This window comes from Setaria viridis, chromosome 1 (genome assembly GCF_005286985.2).
Source record: "Setaria viridis chromosome 1, Setaria_viridis_v4.0, whole genome shotgun sequence".
Taxonomy (NCBI): domain Eukaryota; kingdom Viridiplantae; phylum Streptophyta; class Magnoliopsida; order Poales; family Poaceae; genus Setaria; species Setaria viridis.
This window is the reverse complement of record NC_048263.2, coordinates 39,950,495-39,963,756: the sequence shown is the minus strand read 5'-3', so window position 1 is coordinate 39,963,756 and position 13,262 is coordinate 39,950,495. Positions and strand designations below refer to the sequence as shown.

The 13,262-nt window shown below is 43.6% G+C and overlaps 2 protein-coding genes across 2 annotated transcripts; both read right to left on the bottom strand.

Moving 5' to 3' along the window:
- Positions 1-5,470: 5,470 nt before the first annotated feature.
- On the bottom strand, positions 5,471-7,786 carry LOC117841425 (cyclin-B1-2). Its single transcript, XM_034721783.2, has 4 exons — positions 7,568-7,786; positions 7,368-7,468; positions 6,342-6,439; positions 5,471-5,744 (listed from the first exon to the last, which is right to left on the bottom strand). The coding sequence occupies exons 1-4, from the start codon at positions 7,688-7,690 to the stop codon at positions 5,644-5,646; spliced, it is 423 nt and encodes a 140-aa protein (XP_034577674.1). The 5' UTR covers positions 7,691-7,786; the 3' UTR covers positions 5,471-5,643.
- A 203-nt stretch (positions 7,787-7,989) lies between these two features.
- On the bottom strand, positions 7,990-12,441 carry LOC117841424 (uncharacterized). The gene is made up of 10 exons (XM_034721782.2): positions 12,085-12,441; positions 11,571-11,636; positions 11,142-11,322; positions 10,748-10,944; positions 10,591-10,641; positions 10,417-10,508; positions 9,646-9,767; positions 9,207-9,289; positions 8,957-9,061; positions 7,990-8,438 (listed from the first exon to the last, which is right to left on the bottom strand). Exons 1-10 carry the CDS (start codon positions 12,376-12,378, stop codon positions 8,295-8,297), a joined length of 1,335 nt encoding a protein of 444 aa, XP_034577673.1. The 5' UTR covers positions 12,379-12,441; the 3' UTR covers positions 7,990-8,294.
- Positions 12,442-13,262: the final 821 nt, after the last annotated feature.

Sequence of the window (13,262 nt, the reverse complement as noted above, 5' to 3'; positions counted from 1 at the left end):
AGTGAGGACGAAAGTGTAAGCAGGGTGCTATGTGTACGCGTGCCCGCCCCTCGGAAGGGTTGGGCGGTGCGGCTTTGGAGGACGGGGTGTTACAATTTATCTTCCCTTTTTTTGAACCATTCTTCTTCTCGATAGCCAAATAGCATAAGAATATTGTTACTAAGAAAGCAGCAAATCCCTTCTTTCTACGAAAAAGCTAAATAGACTTAAAAAAAATTACCTTGCAACAGAAGTTTTTTTAGTAGTCCACTTTGACTGATAGATCCCAGATCTTCAATTACCAGCCCCAAAAGTGCCACCCTATTTTGGTAAAATAAGATATGCGTAGCGCTTCATATGATGGTATCAGAGCCGACCCTCGCGGTTGCGCGTACGGGTCAGTGTGCGGGCATATGACGCATGGCGCGTGTGGGCCTGAGATGGGACACACGGCATGGCATATTGCGCCGGCACTGGACGTACGGTCGTGCGCTTAGAGGGAACGTTCCTGGACATTTTCCCATGCGTGGGTGAGTTGGACCGACGAGGACGTCGGGTTCTTTGAGGGGGGTTGAATGTGACACCCGGCCCAATTTGGTTGGCCCAGTGTGGCCCATTAGCGTAGGTGCGCATGTTTAGTACCACATTGCTAGTTTAGCAAGGGTGGAGTCAACTTATAAGCCTTCGTCAACCAGCCATAGCACCTTCGGGTTAACCCTTTTACACGAAGCGAGGACGAAAGTGTAAGCAGGGTGCTATGTGTACGCGTGCCCGCCCCTCAAAAGGGTTGGGCGGTGCGGCTTTGGAGGACGGGGTGTTACAAGATTCGTCTCGCAAAGTATAACAAAACTGTGCAATTAGTTTTTAATTTCATCTACATTTAGTACTCCATACATATACCGCAAGTTTGATGTGATGGAGAATCTTCTTTTTGCATAGTGTCAAAGTTGGGAGTTGGGGGTCAAGTAAACAGGGGCTACTTGGTTTCCGCGGTTTGACACTAGTACACTGCCAATGCCTGCCAGGACACGGAGTAAAACGTACGGGGTACACTAGTGCTTTGCTTGGGAACAGGTACGTACACTGATGAAACTAGCCGGGTCGGGAGGAGTGATCAAAACTCAAAGCAGCGCCGACAGAGTAGAAAGGCAATGAATTGCTCGTGACCGTTCATGACAACTAGCGTAGGTCCATTCAGTACTCTAACCAAAGGGTCATGTCTCCTGCAAGACGTGCGTGCAAGATTTGAATGCCCTCCAAATTAAACATTGTACTAGCTACTTTTCGTAGTAGCCAGTCTCTCTACCTACATCGACAGTAAGTGACAAATAAAACAGCCGTCGTATTTTGGAGCTGTATCTATTTGTCCCCCGTTCATATACTCCACCCATCTAAAATTCAGCTGGCTAAATTTAGCCATTTTGGATCCAAACAAGACTGAACTAACTTTAGCTGCAGCTAAACCCAGCTAAAGATCTTTAGCTAAAAATTGGTAAAAGATCATAGTGCCCCTCCACCTACCGCATCGGGAAATCCTCTCGTTCCCCTCCCGTGCTACTCTTCCCCCCGGGGTTCCGCTCGTCGCCGGTCCGCTACCGCTCCCCGCACGCCGCCGGCCTCGCGCGCCGCCGCTCCTCGCGCTCCCCGTGCTGCTTCCTGGGGCAGTCGCTCGCACGACCTCGGGGCCACCACCATGGCGGTGGTGCTCCCATGACTGCGTCGAAACTCGTCTGGATCTGGGAAGAAGCCGCAACATCAAGCGGGCAGCGGAGGTAGGGCTAGGAAGTAGCAACCGCCTGCGTGAGCTCTCCGCCGTGGTCGTGGATGGTACCCGGACGACGAGCTGGATGCCCATCTCCACCTCTTCCACTGCAGCCCTATCTAGATGGTGCCGCCGCAGATTTCTCCCACCGTGAGCTCGCTGCAGCCCTCCACAAAGGCCCCAATCTGAATGCTCCGCAAGGCACCAATCTGAATCAAACTTGGACGGAGATTCTTTTGTGGTGTTCAATTGAGTTTGGATTTCATTGTAGCCTCTGAATCGGGGTGTGGTTAATTCAGTGCGTATGCTTGCTTTGTCTATTGTTACCTGATAAAATATTGAATGCTTGAGGTAGGTTAATTGCTCTTTGTTGATTAATTTCACCCGTTTTGAACTACTGGTAAATTGAGAAAATGAAAAGAGGTTCTCTGGTTGTTCTACTATTTCACCTGGGGCAGTGGAGTGTTTGTCTTGATCATCTGCAATTTTAAGCTGGCTTATTGACCAAAACACTAAATGGATACAAGCTCAGGATTATCAGTAACAAAAGGGGTGGGAGGAGGATAGAATAGATAAATATTTTATTTAGCTGGTGGATCCAAACATCTCTAGCTAAAATTTAGCTAGGTGTTCTTTAACTGGCTAAAAAGAGATACTAAATTATAGTGAGCTAAATTTTAGATGAGTGCATCCAACCAAATGTGTGCGTCAAATAATTCAGTGCCGGCGTCAGAAGACTGAACCTTTCTTTGACCACGCTGAGTTCAGCTCAGGAAAACACATGTCAATGTGTCATCCGACCCTGCACCACACCCTCCAGCTGTACGTCTCGTCCTTTTTAGAATGAGGGAGCATTCCATCACCAATAATAGATTGCACATGCAGATGCAGCATATCGCCCATCACCTCACGTTGACGCATGTTACGCCCTCCGAATTATTGGGCGACACTAGCTAGTACTCCGTAGCTGCTACCTGCTAGTACAAGCAGCTAGCCTGCCTACGCGACCAACCATGCAGAGCTGCTCACTCCTAGTCTCCTACACAGGTGAAGTGAAGGGACATGCCATCTGCTATCTAGCATCTTTCACTCTCAGCCTTACAAAGGATGCAGAGGAGACCAGATATCTCCTCTTGTTTTGGGATCCATTGCATGCGGATTGCAATCTGAATATGCCTTTCTGACTTTGCCAATTGCCATGGCTTGCTTTTGCTTTGCTTGTGGGTGAGACCAGCCACAGCCAGCCAAGCCAGCTGCCGGGCATAACCGGGCGGCGAGAGATAGGGTTTGGTAGTAATTGGTTGGCGAACTCGCTGTAGGAGATGGACGTCACGCCTAACTGAACCCATGAATCGCATCAGGTGTCATCAGGCTACCTGACAAGAGTAGCAGGATAATTGCATAAACAGAAGCATCCAAATCAACAGACATTGCAACCAAGATGTGTGCACACGCAATTGCATGGGATCTTCGTCACTGACCTTTCTTCACTTGTTTTGCTTGCACGTACTAAATGACCTTGACGCTTTACATACATGTCCATTTGTTGCCATGCTATGCAGAGGCGGTAGCTATTTTATCAGGAAGAGTAGCGGCCATGGCAAGCAAAGAGAGGGATCGGTAATGGATGTATTGTATAACACACAACAGGTTCGTGTACGAGCGACACTTGTGATGCCTTTGATGTCGTCGTAGTACTTGTCCATTTGGTTAAGACATTAGGTGTACCAGATGAGACAGAACTAGATTAGCGCTGTGTGGACATGAACATGCAACAACAGAAATGACCAAGATTAGCTCGTCGTGGACGCGTATACTTGCTACTCGTGCATGTGATAGTCGTTGCATGGTTAGAGATTAGGAATTGGCTAGGATATTGCCATGTTCAGAAGCAAGCAACTCATGATATACACATTTGCTTGGTACTCAGTACTCACTAGTTCAGACTTCAGATAGGCGTTGTGTTTGATGTGTCATTGGACCACGGTACGATAGGAATGAGCCATTCAGCCATTGCATCATTGTTGAGTGATGATCATTCCAAGCACATTCTTCTTCACCAAAGCCCGGTCATTATTTCGGATGGGAAATAGCTGCTAAATGGCTGCTCTGCTCTGACCTTTGCTTCCATATGGAAACAAGACGAGGACGAGAAAGAGTATGAAAATGGTTGTGCCAAAACTGTCAATAAGTTGACTAGCTAGCTTATAGTGCCATGTGATTAGAAAAAAAAAACAGAACATTGGACGACCTCCTTTTGAAGAAAGCAGAGGCAAGCCAATTAACTTATCCAATAAGTTAGACCAAACCTAGGAGTTGGTATGACTACTTCCCCATTATGTCAAAAAGAAAACAGAGAAGCCTTTACTCTACAGCAATAGCATCCCTTAATTCGTTTATTCTTTTCAACAAAAAAGGAATTATCTGATAAAATATTGAGTTGGTGGCAAGTGGATCGCTGCTGCATGCAACAGCTACACCTCGAGCCCCTCTTTCTGTTTCAAAGCATGTAATCATCACTCACAAGTAGGAGGGCAATACCTACTGCGACGAATACCTTTTGGTTAGACTAATCCACAAGAGGCAGCAGGGACCAAACCCAGGGCCAGGGGCCTGGTCTGTGCTGACCTAGCTTTCCAGTGGCAACTGCCAAATCTTCTGCAGTGCGACCTTATTATTGAAATAAACGAAGCAGTTATGCAGCACTGTCAGAGCACTGCTGCTCCGTCTGTTTGCTAGTGAAAATGGGATAAGATGATAGATACTTTCTTTCCGAGTGACATTGATTTGATGGGTTTAATGGTTGCTTGCCGGTTGAGGTGGTGTTTGATAGTAGGTGCTAAATTTTAGCAGTGTCACATTAAATTTTCGGATGCTAATTAGAAGGACTAAGCATGAGCTAATTATAAAACTAATTGCGGAACCCTGTGCTAATTCGCGAGACGAATCTATTAAGCCTAATTAATCCATCATTAGCAAATGGTTACTGTAGCATCACATTGTCAAATCATGGACTAATTAGGCTTAATAGATTCGTCTCGCGAATTAGACTCCATCTGTGCAATTAGTTTTGTAATTAGCCTATGTTTAATAGGCCTAATTAGCATCCAAACATCCGATGTGACAGGTACTAAACTTTAGTGTGTGTATCCAAACATCCCCTAATTCTCACCTTGTATTTTGTGTTTCACTTGAGAGGTTAGTCAGGCCTGCAACAAAATGTTGTTCTCTTGACAAATTTTGGGCAAAATGTTGGTTGTGACTTGGTGTTCTGACATGATTCATGTTTGCCAGTACCGAAAACCAAAGCGAAAGCCTCGCACGATCATACTTGCAGATTCAGATATATATTATTTTTTTAAAGAATGTTTAATCAGTTCAACTAATAAACATACTCCGTATTTGGTAAAAAGCAGTATTCGTCAAACTAATGAGAACATAGTAGTAGTATTGTGCAGAAATCAGGCCGAACGCATGGAGTAGACCCAAGCCCGAAACAAGAGCTGTCTCTGTGCAGCAGCAGTCCTTAGCCCAGTAGGGCACAATGACAGCAATCCTGGGCCTGATAGATAAGCCTGGTATTGTGACATGGCAAAGAAGCCCATTGGCTCAGTGTGTTCGATTTCTGCCCAAACCAACTTTACTAGAATTTGTCCCTAGTTTGGAAAGTAGCCAATCAAACAAGTGAAACACATGGTGAAATTTTGTCGACAAGCTGAAACACGTAGATTCTCACAAAGACAGACAACCATTATAGTTCAAAAAGGATAAACATTAAATTCGGTGCTGACTGAAACATGACACTGAACAGACCACAATTCACCTTTCACCATGATAATATGGTCTATTGACCGATGTACTGGACTGCAGTGCACAACGTACTGCATAACTACATGGATGGATCAATTGAAGCTTGGGCAGATAGGCCCCTTGGACAAGCCAAGGCGAACCTCCATTCCATGGTGCATGTCAGGTTGACGGAAACTGTCAGAATCTTGGGGCACTGCAAGCCAAGTGAAGGAAATTAGCACAACTTGAAAAACATATCTGGTGGTACAAATAAAGCCCAGCAGGAAAAGTTTCAGTGCAGAACTGCAAATAAAAATGTGAAGCTGAAACCAATACATGGATCGATGAAGTGCACGCATTATCACTAATAAGAGATGTTGGGCCTAGCAGAGCAATTTCTAATTAGAAAGACAAGAGAGCTTAGATCATTGACCGTCACAGGTATGTATCACTTTTCTAGTATATTAAACCACGTGAACAATCCAGGTATATAATTACAGAATCATATAGATGCAATTCTCTTGAACTAATGAGCTCTACATTTCCAACCACTTAAAGTAGCTGAAACCATGAAACTTACTATAAACATTTTGTAACTCTTGATTTCCAGCAATTCCTAACTTCTAACCAAATCACACTGATTACTCATCTGAGTGAGTTTTGCTAAGAACAAAGAAACCACTGCTAGCATCAAGATTAGAAAAAATAAAATATACCAGTGTTCCCCAAGTCTAGCAACATTAACAAGGCTTGCACAAACATGCTAAACAGCAGGAAGCTGGCTGATTGAAAACAAATGATAGTGTCTTACTGTTAAGATAATCTTCAAATCCAAAATCATCCAGGGAACCTGTCAGTGCCTCATATCCAAGCATAGATGATGGCAAAGCACCAGGGGGCCTTTGGAACCTGGCATCACAGATATCCATCAGCACATGCTAATCATCAAAAACAAATTTAAGATGTTGGTGTTAGACTGGGACAGATGAGAACAATGTTTATGTATGATTGCCCATTTAAGAATAGAAACGTCCAGCCATTCTGAATTATCCATTTTAAAAACCAAAGCAAACAAAGATTGATACAAGAATTGTGAGTGTTTGATTTATCAAAGCGCTTACCAAACTAAGGCTACCGGAAAGCCTCAAATATGATAACGAAATCTAATAACATTACATTAATACAATAAGGCATTTAGATGAACAGGAAACCGATTTTAGACACAGCCAAGCATGCGGTAAAACCAAGCCGAGCAGTACAAGCAGCCAAGCAGTGAAGCAGGGGAAAACAAAAGAAAATTGCTAATAAGCTGTTAGCAGAATGGAGCTTCAACACTGACAAACATGGCATCAACACTGCCACAATAACAAAAAAATTCAAATGACTGTCATATACACGAGCAACCAAATTTAGGTAAAGCCAACCCTGCAGTAGCATCGAGGATACAGCACACAAGGGTAATGGAATTACAGATATGCAAAATGTTAACAGCCTTGCAGCCAGATGCCAAAACCATGTAGACAAGCCTAAATTGATAAACCAGGCACCTCTGCTCTAACTCAATTGAGGCCGCATTCAAATATAACCACAAGGCAATATGACTATGAGTAAATCCCATGCTTTGGAGGCCTCTCAAACATGGAATGGAAAGTAAATATGACCAGAACATCTCGTACTCGAGTTCCATTGGCACTGTTAATTCCAGCAACCAAACGAAACCGATATAGACTTTTCTAATGCTCGCATCAACTGCTACCTACTCCAAACTCGAAGTTCGAACGAACTGATGGAGGTAACATAAAAATTTCAGGGGAAATTGCAAGGGGCAGTGAAGGACCTGGACAGGATTTGGGCATCGAGATCCTTGCGGATGTTGAAGGCGGATCCGTAGATGGCCTCCGTCCCGAACTTCTTCTTGTCCGCCCAGAACTTGGTCTCCTACGCGGGAGCGCGTGGGCCCAAACACCGAGTCTCAGCGTTAGGGTTTCGACGGCACGGAAAAGTAAAGGAAGACAGAGGAGGGAGGTGGGTTCGTACCGATTGGATGGTGGCCTGGAGCGGGTGCGGCGGCGCGAGGTCGGCCTTGACGCCGGCGTTGATGCCGAAGCGGAGGGCGTCGTGGGTCTCGCTGATCTCCCTCTTCATGCCGCCGCTCGCCATCGTCGTTAGCTGCTTCTCTGTCTCGTTTCGCTGCTGCTTCTCTCTCGTTTCTTTCTTTGCGGGGAAGAAAGAGGAAGCCTTGCGCCCTTCGGGTCTGGGCTTGATATATAAATCCAGGCCTTCAGTCCGTGTCTGACTATTCTACCCCTTGTTGGGCCGGCCCAACTACGACTTCTGTCTCTGTTTTTTATTCGGGGTATTTTCGGTGTATTTCATAAACTCCAGCTTGGAATACTAATGCTACATGAAATTATATTGCAATAGCATAGTAAGATGCTTTAGATTTGAACACCTCCCAGTTAAAAAAACAACAAGTATTGCTAACTCTGCTATGCGATTTCCTCGAACCACACAGATAGTCTTTACTCTATTTCTATAGGTTACAGATCATCAACGTGCAATGAGGTCAAGGTGCGATGATACTGATAGGAATGGCTACTGCAGTTGTTGAAGGATGCAAGGTTGCAAACAAAATTTATCCATTCTATACAATCTCGCATTTCACGTCAGTTCGATAGCTTGGTTTCTCAAGGATAAGTTCTGCAGCTGCAAAGCTCAAAATCATGAAGCTGGAGATCCATCCCGTATGTTGGAGCACGCAAATTTATTTCTTCAGCAGGCAATCCTTGAAACCCTTCTCCAGCTCTGCTTTGTTGAGGTTCCTGCCGATGAAGACAATCTTGTTGATGCGTGGCTCATTTGGCTCCCACATTCTCTCAGGAGATCCCTGGAAAATGTCGTGCACTCCCTGACCATGCAAAAACACACAAGAAATCAAGGTTCATACTGCTCATTAATGCCAATGTTCTTGAAACAATTTTGGTAACGATTTACAAACAAAAAAAAAACTCTCCTGTCAAACTCTAACCCACAAGAAAAAAAAAATCTTGCTTTAGATTAGCAGTAAAATAGAAGAAGCAAATCATCTAGCAAGCATGTCAAGATATACAGCGGATGGTCCTCAGGGTGCGGAGTCACAAACAGCCAAGCCAAACACTAGCAAGAGTGATGAAAGATACTAGAAATGACATGGAGGATCATGACAGGAAAACAGCTTTCCTTCCAAAATAAAACGATACCCTTCCTACCAGTAATAATACTACAACTATGTTGGTAGATTATCCAGCATAATGCATTTTCAACATCACTCGCGATACTTTTAAAAAAAATATCACTCGCATTAATTGGCTTTAATGTTGTAGATGCCACAACTGCAGCAGTATCAAGACATAATGGGATAAAATTGAGGCATTAGCTAAGACAAACCTGAAACACGAATCGTTGAGGCATTCCACTGACAGAAAGCAGCCCTTTCATCCTGTATATATCATCACTGTGTTCCAGCAGTAAATTTCCCAACCACATGTCAGCCTGAATGAGTGCATGTAAAATAGATGTCAATACAAATAACTCCATATCCAAGGCTATGAAAGGATTGTGGTGTTCAGACATCTCAATATTCGTAATATCAGTTGAGAAAATAGAGCAATAGATGAGGAATAATTTGAAGACTTGCCTTTTCAAGATCCATCTCCCCTTCACAAACGATGCTCACAGAAGAAACACCAGGATCATGGGTGTGATCATGTGCATGATGATCTGCAAAACGCAGCAGTAAAAAGAGTTTACTATCTTCATAATTTATTTAAAAAATAGCCACAAGAAGGTCCAAAGAACTCAGAAACCACGATTCTCAAGAAATAAGTCCTCCATCAAATATATTTTGATTTCAGGCCCAGAAAGCATTTACATACTAAATTACAGATAACAAAAGCTTTTCAGTTGAGGCATAGAAACACACTTAATCAAAATAAGCTGCGTCAACATGTCATTTTATATTTTTGCTGAAGTCAAAGAAGGTTTCGCACATTTCCTTACTAATTGTTGTATGAGTGACTACTAGTGACCACGTCAGTCTGGGCATGCCATAATAATGTTCCGAGATCTAGGCTTACCATGTCCGTGATCATGATCATGGTGGTGATGATGGTCATGATCATGGTGGTGATTGTGGTCATGCTCATGCTCATGTTCTGCGTGGTCTTCGTGTGACTTTTCAGAGACAGAACTCTCAATCCTGTAAAGCATAAACAAAATCCAACTCTTAATTCCCTTTATCCTCACCTTCCTAAAATTATTAACTAGAAAAAGTTCTTTAAATGTATGAAATGCTAGAAGACAAACTTTTATGTTTTTTTTCTAAATAAACATCATAATGTGATATTTCATAAATGAGTTTACTACATCACTATTATGTATTTGAGCAGGCATCAGAGTTGAGAGATGGTACCAATTATATGGCTATGCCTATATGCACCCAAGAAAAATGGTATGTCACGTTTCAACAATAGACCATACTGGGTTAATCAACTAGAGATTCAAGTGCAGGTAACATAGAATAGTTCAAAATCTACTCTATAAATTTCACTTCATCGCATCGCTCACATTTCAGCCAATCTAGTATTGAGTACAAGAATTAAATAGTGTTGCTCTCCCAAATCCCAATGTTAGCAGCATCATACTCCACAATACTGCAACTACATTCATGCTTTAAGCTACAGCGTATCATTATTCTTGAACAACTCATACTATTTCATTATGCCCTGTATCTATCTTATCTTATTAAATGACTGGTACTGGCCTGCAGAGGCACATACTCATTCAAAATGTTCGTTGCAATATATGAGTAAAGTTAAAAAGTAAAAAACAAGATGAAAGAAAGGAACCTCTCCAGATCAAATCCTCCAATTCCAAGAACATAATCCAAATCAACTTTACCATACTCAGCTCGTTTCAAATTTGCCATGCGATTAATACCCTGTATTCAGCAAAGGAGAATATTACAGACAAACATATGGCAATGAACTAATGAAATAACAGGATGAACACGAGACACTAACCCTTATACGGTCAACCAAGGAAGAAACTTCAGGTTCATTGACAAGATCAATCTGCAAGTGAAGTAACAAGAGTTGGAGCTTCTGTGTTACCAACAAGGACCCAAATTATAGAAAAAGCTGTACTTGAGTTGGCAAATATTGTTTAGAGGACCATCACCTTGTTAACAATAATTCTGTCAGCATAGGCAATTTGCTGAACTGCTTCATTGACTATACCCTTGGGCTTTACTTCATCTAAATGCAGTCTAGCGTGCTTTGCGTCAACTAAAGTAACCACACCATCCAACTTGACATCATTAAAAACTACATCCTCTGCATAGAACGTCTGTATAATGGGTGCTGGATTAGCTAAACCTAAAAAAATAGAAAAGTAGAAAGTGAGAACTTTAACATGATAATGCAATCAACGGATTACCAAGAAAACCAAACTATTCATGGTCTGCATTGATCAATTTTTCTGGTCAACTGCAACTTACACAAACCAAAGTAGTAACTTTTCCTGATCATGGCATCAATCTACAGTTCCTACAATAACCTAATGAATTCTTTACCTGTGGTCTCAATAACAATATGATCAAACTTCCCCTTCTTCTTGTTGACCAATTCACCAATCATACGGACTAAGTCACCACGCACAGTGCAGCAAAGGCAGCCGTTATTTAGCATCATTATGTCCTCAGCTCCAGCGGTTTGTGCAGCAACTAGTGAACCATCAATGTCTACTTCTCCAAACTGCAAGTGAACAATGACAGTAAAAGGTACAAGTGGTTCAGCTTCACTTTGCACGTTTTAGTTGGGCCCTCTTAAATGAAAGTTTGGTAATGACCTAAGAAATTAAGAAACTTTGCTTCATTTCACAAAGCCACGCATGCGTTCAGGAATAAAGAAATAACTGCTAGTCAGGCACTGACACAACTAATATAAATGGATTCCAGAGTGAATGTCTATCGAGCCGATAGAAAACACGCATATGGACATACCTCATTTTCAATAACAGCAATTCTCTTTCCATGGTGAGCAGTCAAGATGTGATTCAGTAAAGTTGTCTGCAAACAGGAAAGAAAACGTGTTGAATATACCATAGATGTGGGATTTCGTGCAGAGAAAAAGTGTCCACCTGAAGTAAGCAAGAGAACGTTATGTGCTTGGTGCTGCATATAAAGTCAGTGTCAAAGGGTTGAAGCTACAGCCTACAGGATTAGTCAAACTGTAATTCAATCCATGTAGCAAAGCCCCAGGAGGTCGACTAAACTTCTACATGCTGATTAGAACAAAAATATTTTTCAGTTTTGCATCCCACTTGACCAAAAGGAAAAATGCGCACCCCCTCCTACTATCTAAACCGACCATCATCTGGCTAGTAACAGTGCTAAAAGCTAATTTAGCTAATCACTTTCAGTTTAATTTTTGTACACATCGAATTGCATAACCGTCAAACCGTGTGTGTCAATGGAAGGCTCGTTCGCATTGAAGACAGGGTTTAGGGGGCTTGACCTTGCCGGAACCGAGGAAGCCGGTGATGATGGTGGCGGGGATGCGATTGTCGGGCGGGATCATCGTATCTACCCCAGAACAGTCCTCCGTCGTGGAAGCGGCCGACGCCGCGAATCTCCGGCGCGCTCGCCACGACGGCGCCGCAGCAGCAGCCGCCCGCGGTGCTGCGGCGGCGGCGTAGGAGCGCGCGGCGGTGGGCAGGCGCAGGCGAAGGAAGGATGAGACCCGGCCCGCGGGAAATCCGAGAGTCGCCGCCGTGGAGATGGCCGGGGAGGCGGAGCATAGCGCCGCCATGGTGTGCGAGGGTGTGAGAGGGCAAGTGGATATTGCGGCACGGACCAATTGGTGGAACTGGAAGAAGCGCTTCTTCTTCGCTTGGAGCCTTAGAGTGTGCTGAAATTATCTCGGCGCTGCTCACGCGCGATGCAGGCGCGAGTAGCTTCCGTTGGGCCGGGCTATTTCACGTTACTGATTCTGTCACTGGGCCTGAATCGCCAGTGGGCTAAGCTCCTTGGAAAGTTTATTTTCTCCGTTCGTTCTGGGCTACAGAAATGGGCCGCCATCACTCTAATGCAGCAGGCCTGAAGCAGAACTTTGATGAGAGTGCGAGAGGTATGCAATTATGCAAAAAAAAAAAAAAATGTTGTCAAGGAAACTAGGAAAGGTTATAAAGAACAACAGGAGATCATTGAACTTGGAGTCTTGGAGTAGGTTTGATGCATCTGTAAATGCTTCATATGATTGATCAAGCTTCGAACTAGGTGCTGGCCTGCAAAAAAGGGTTTTAAAAAAACGCACAAGGAATTCATAAGAATTTTCGAAGGAATTTCCTGGTGGACGATGAATATGTTGGCTACAAGATAAAAGACCAGCGCCAGTATAAATCAGAAACAGACATCGTGTCAGGCTGTCAGTGTTTGTTTTACCCTTGCTCATCCTCGTGATCTACGGTCCGAGGTTAATTTTAATTTTTACATCTCTGTCGCCGGCAGGTTACGATATCTGCCACTTGGTGACCTCGCTTTGGACGAAATTAATTTACACGTCTCCTGAGGGCGGGATATCAACCGCGATGTTTCCTCGCACCCGGCCATGTCGCTAGCTACTACTCGTATCTACTTGCGCTACGGATGTCGCCATCTGTAACTTATAATCCGGTTTTCTTTTACCGTTAACCT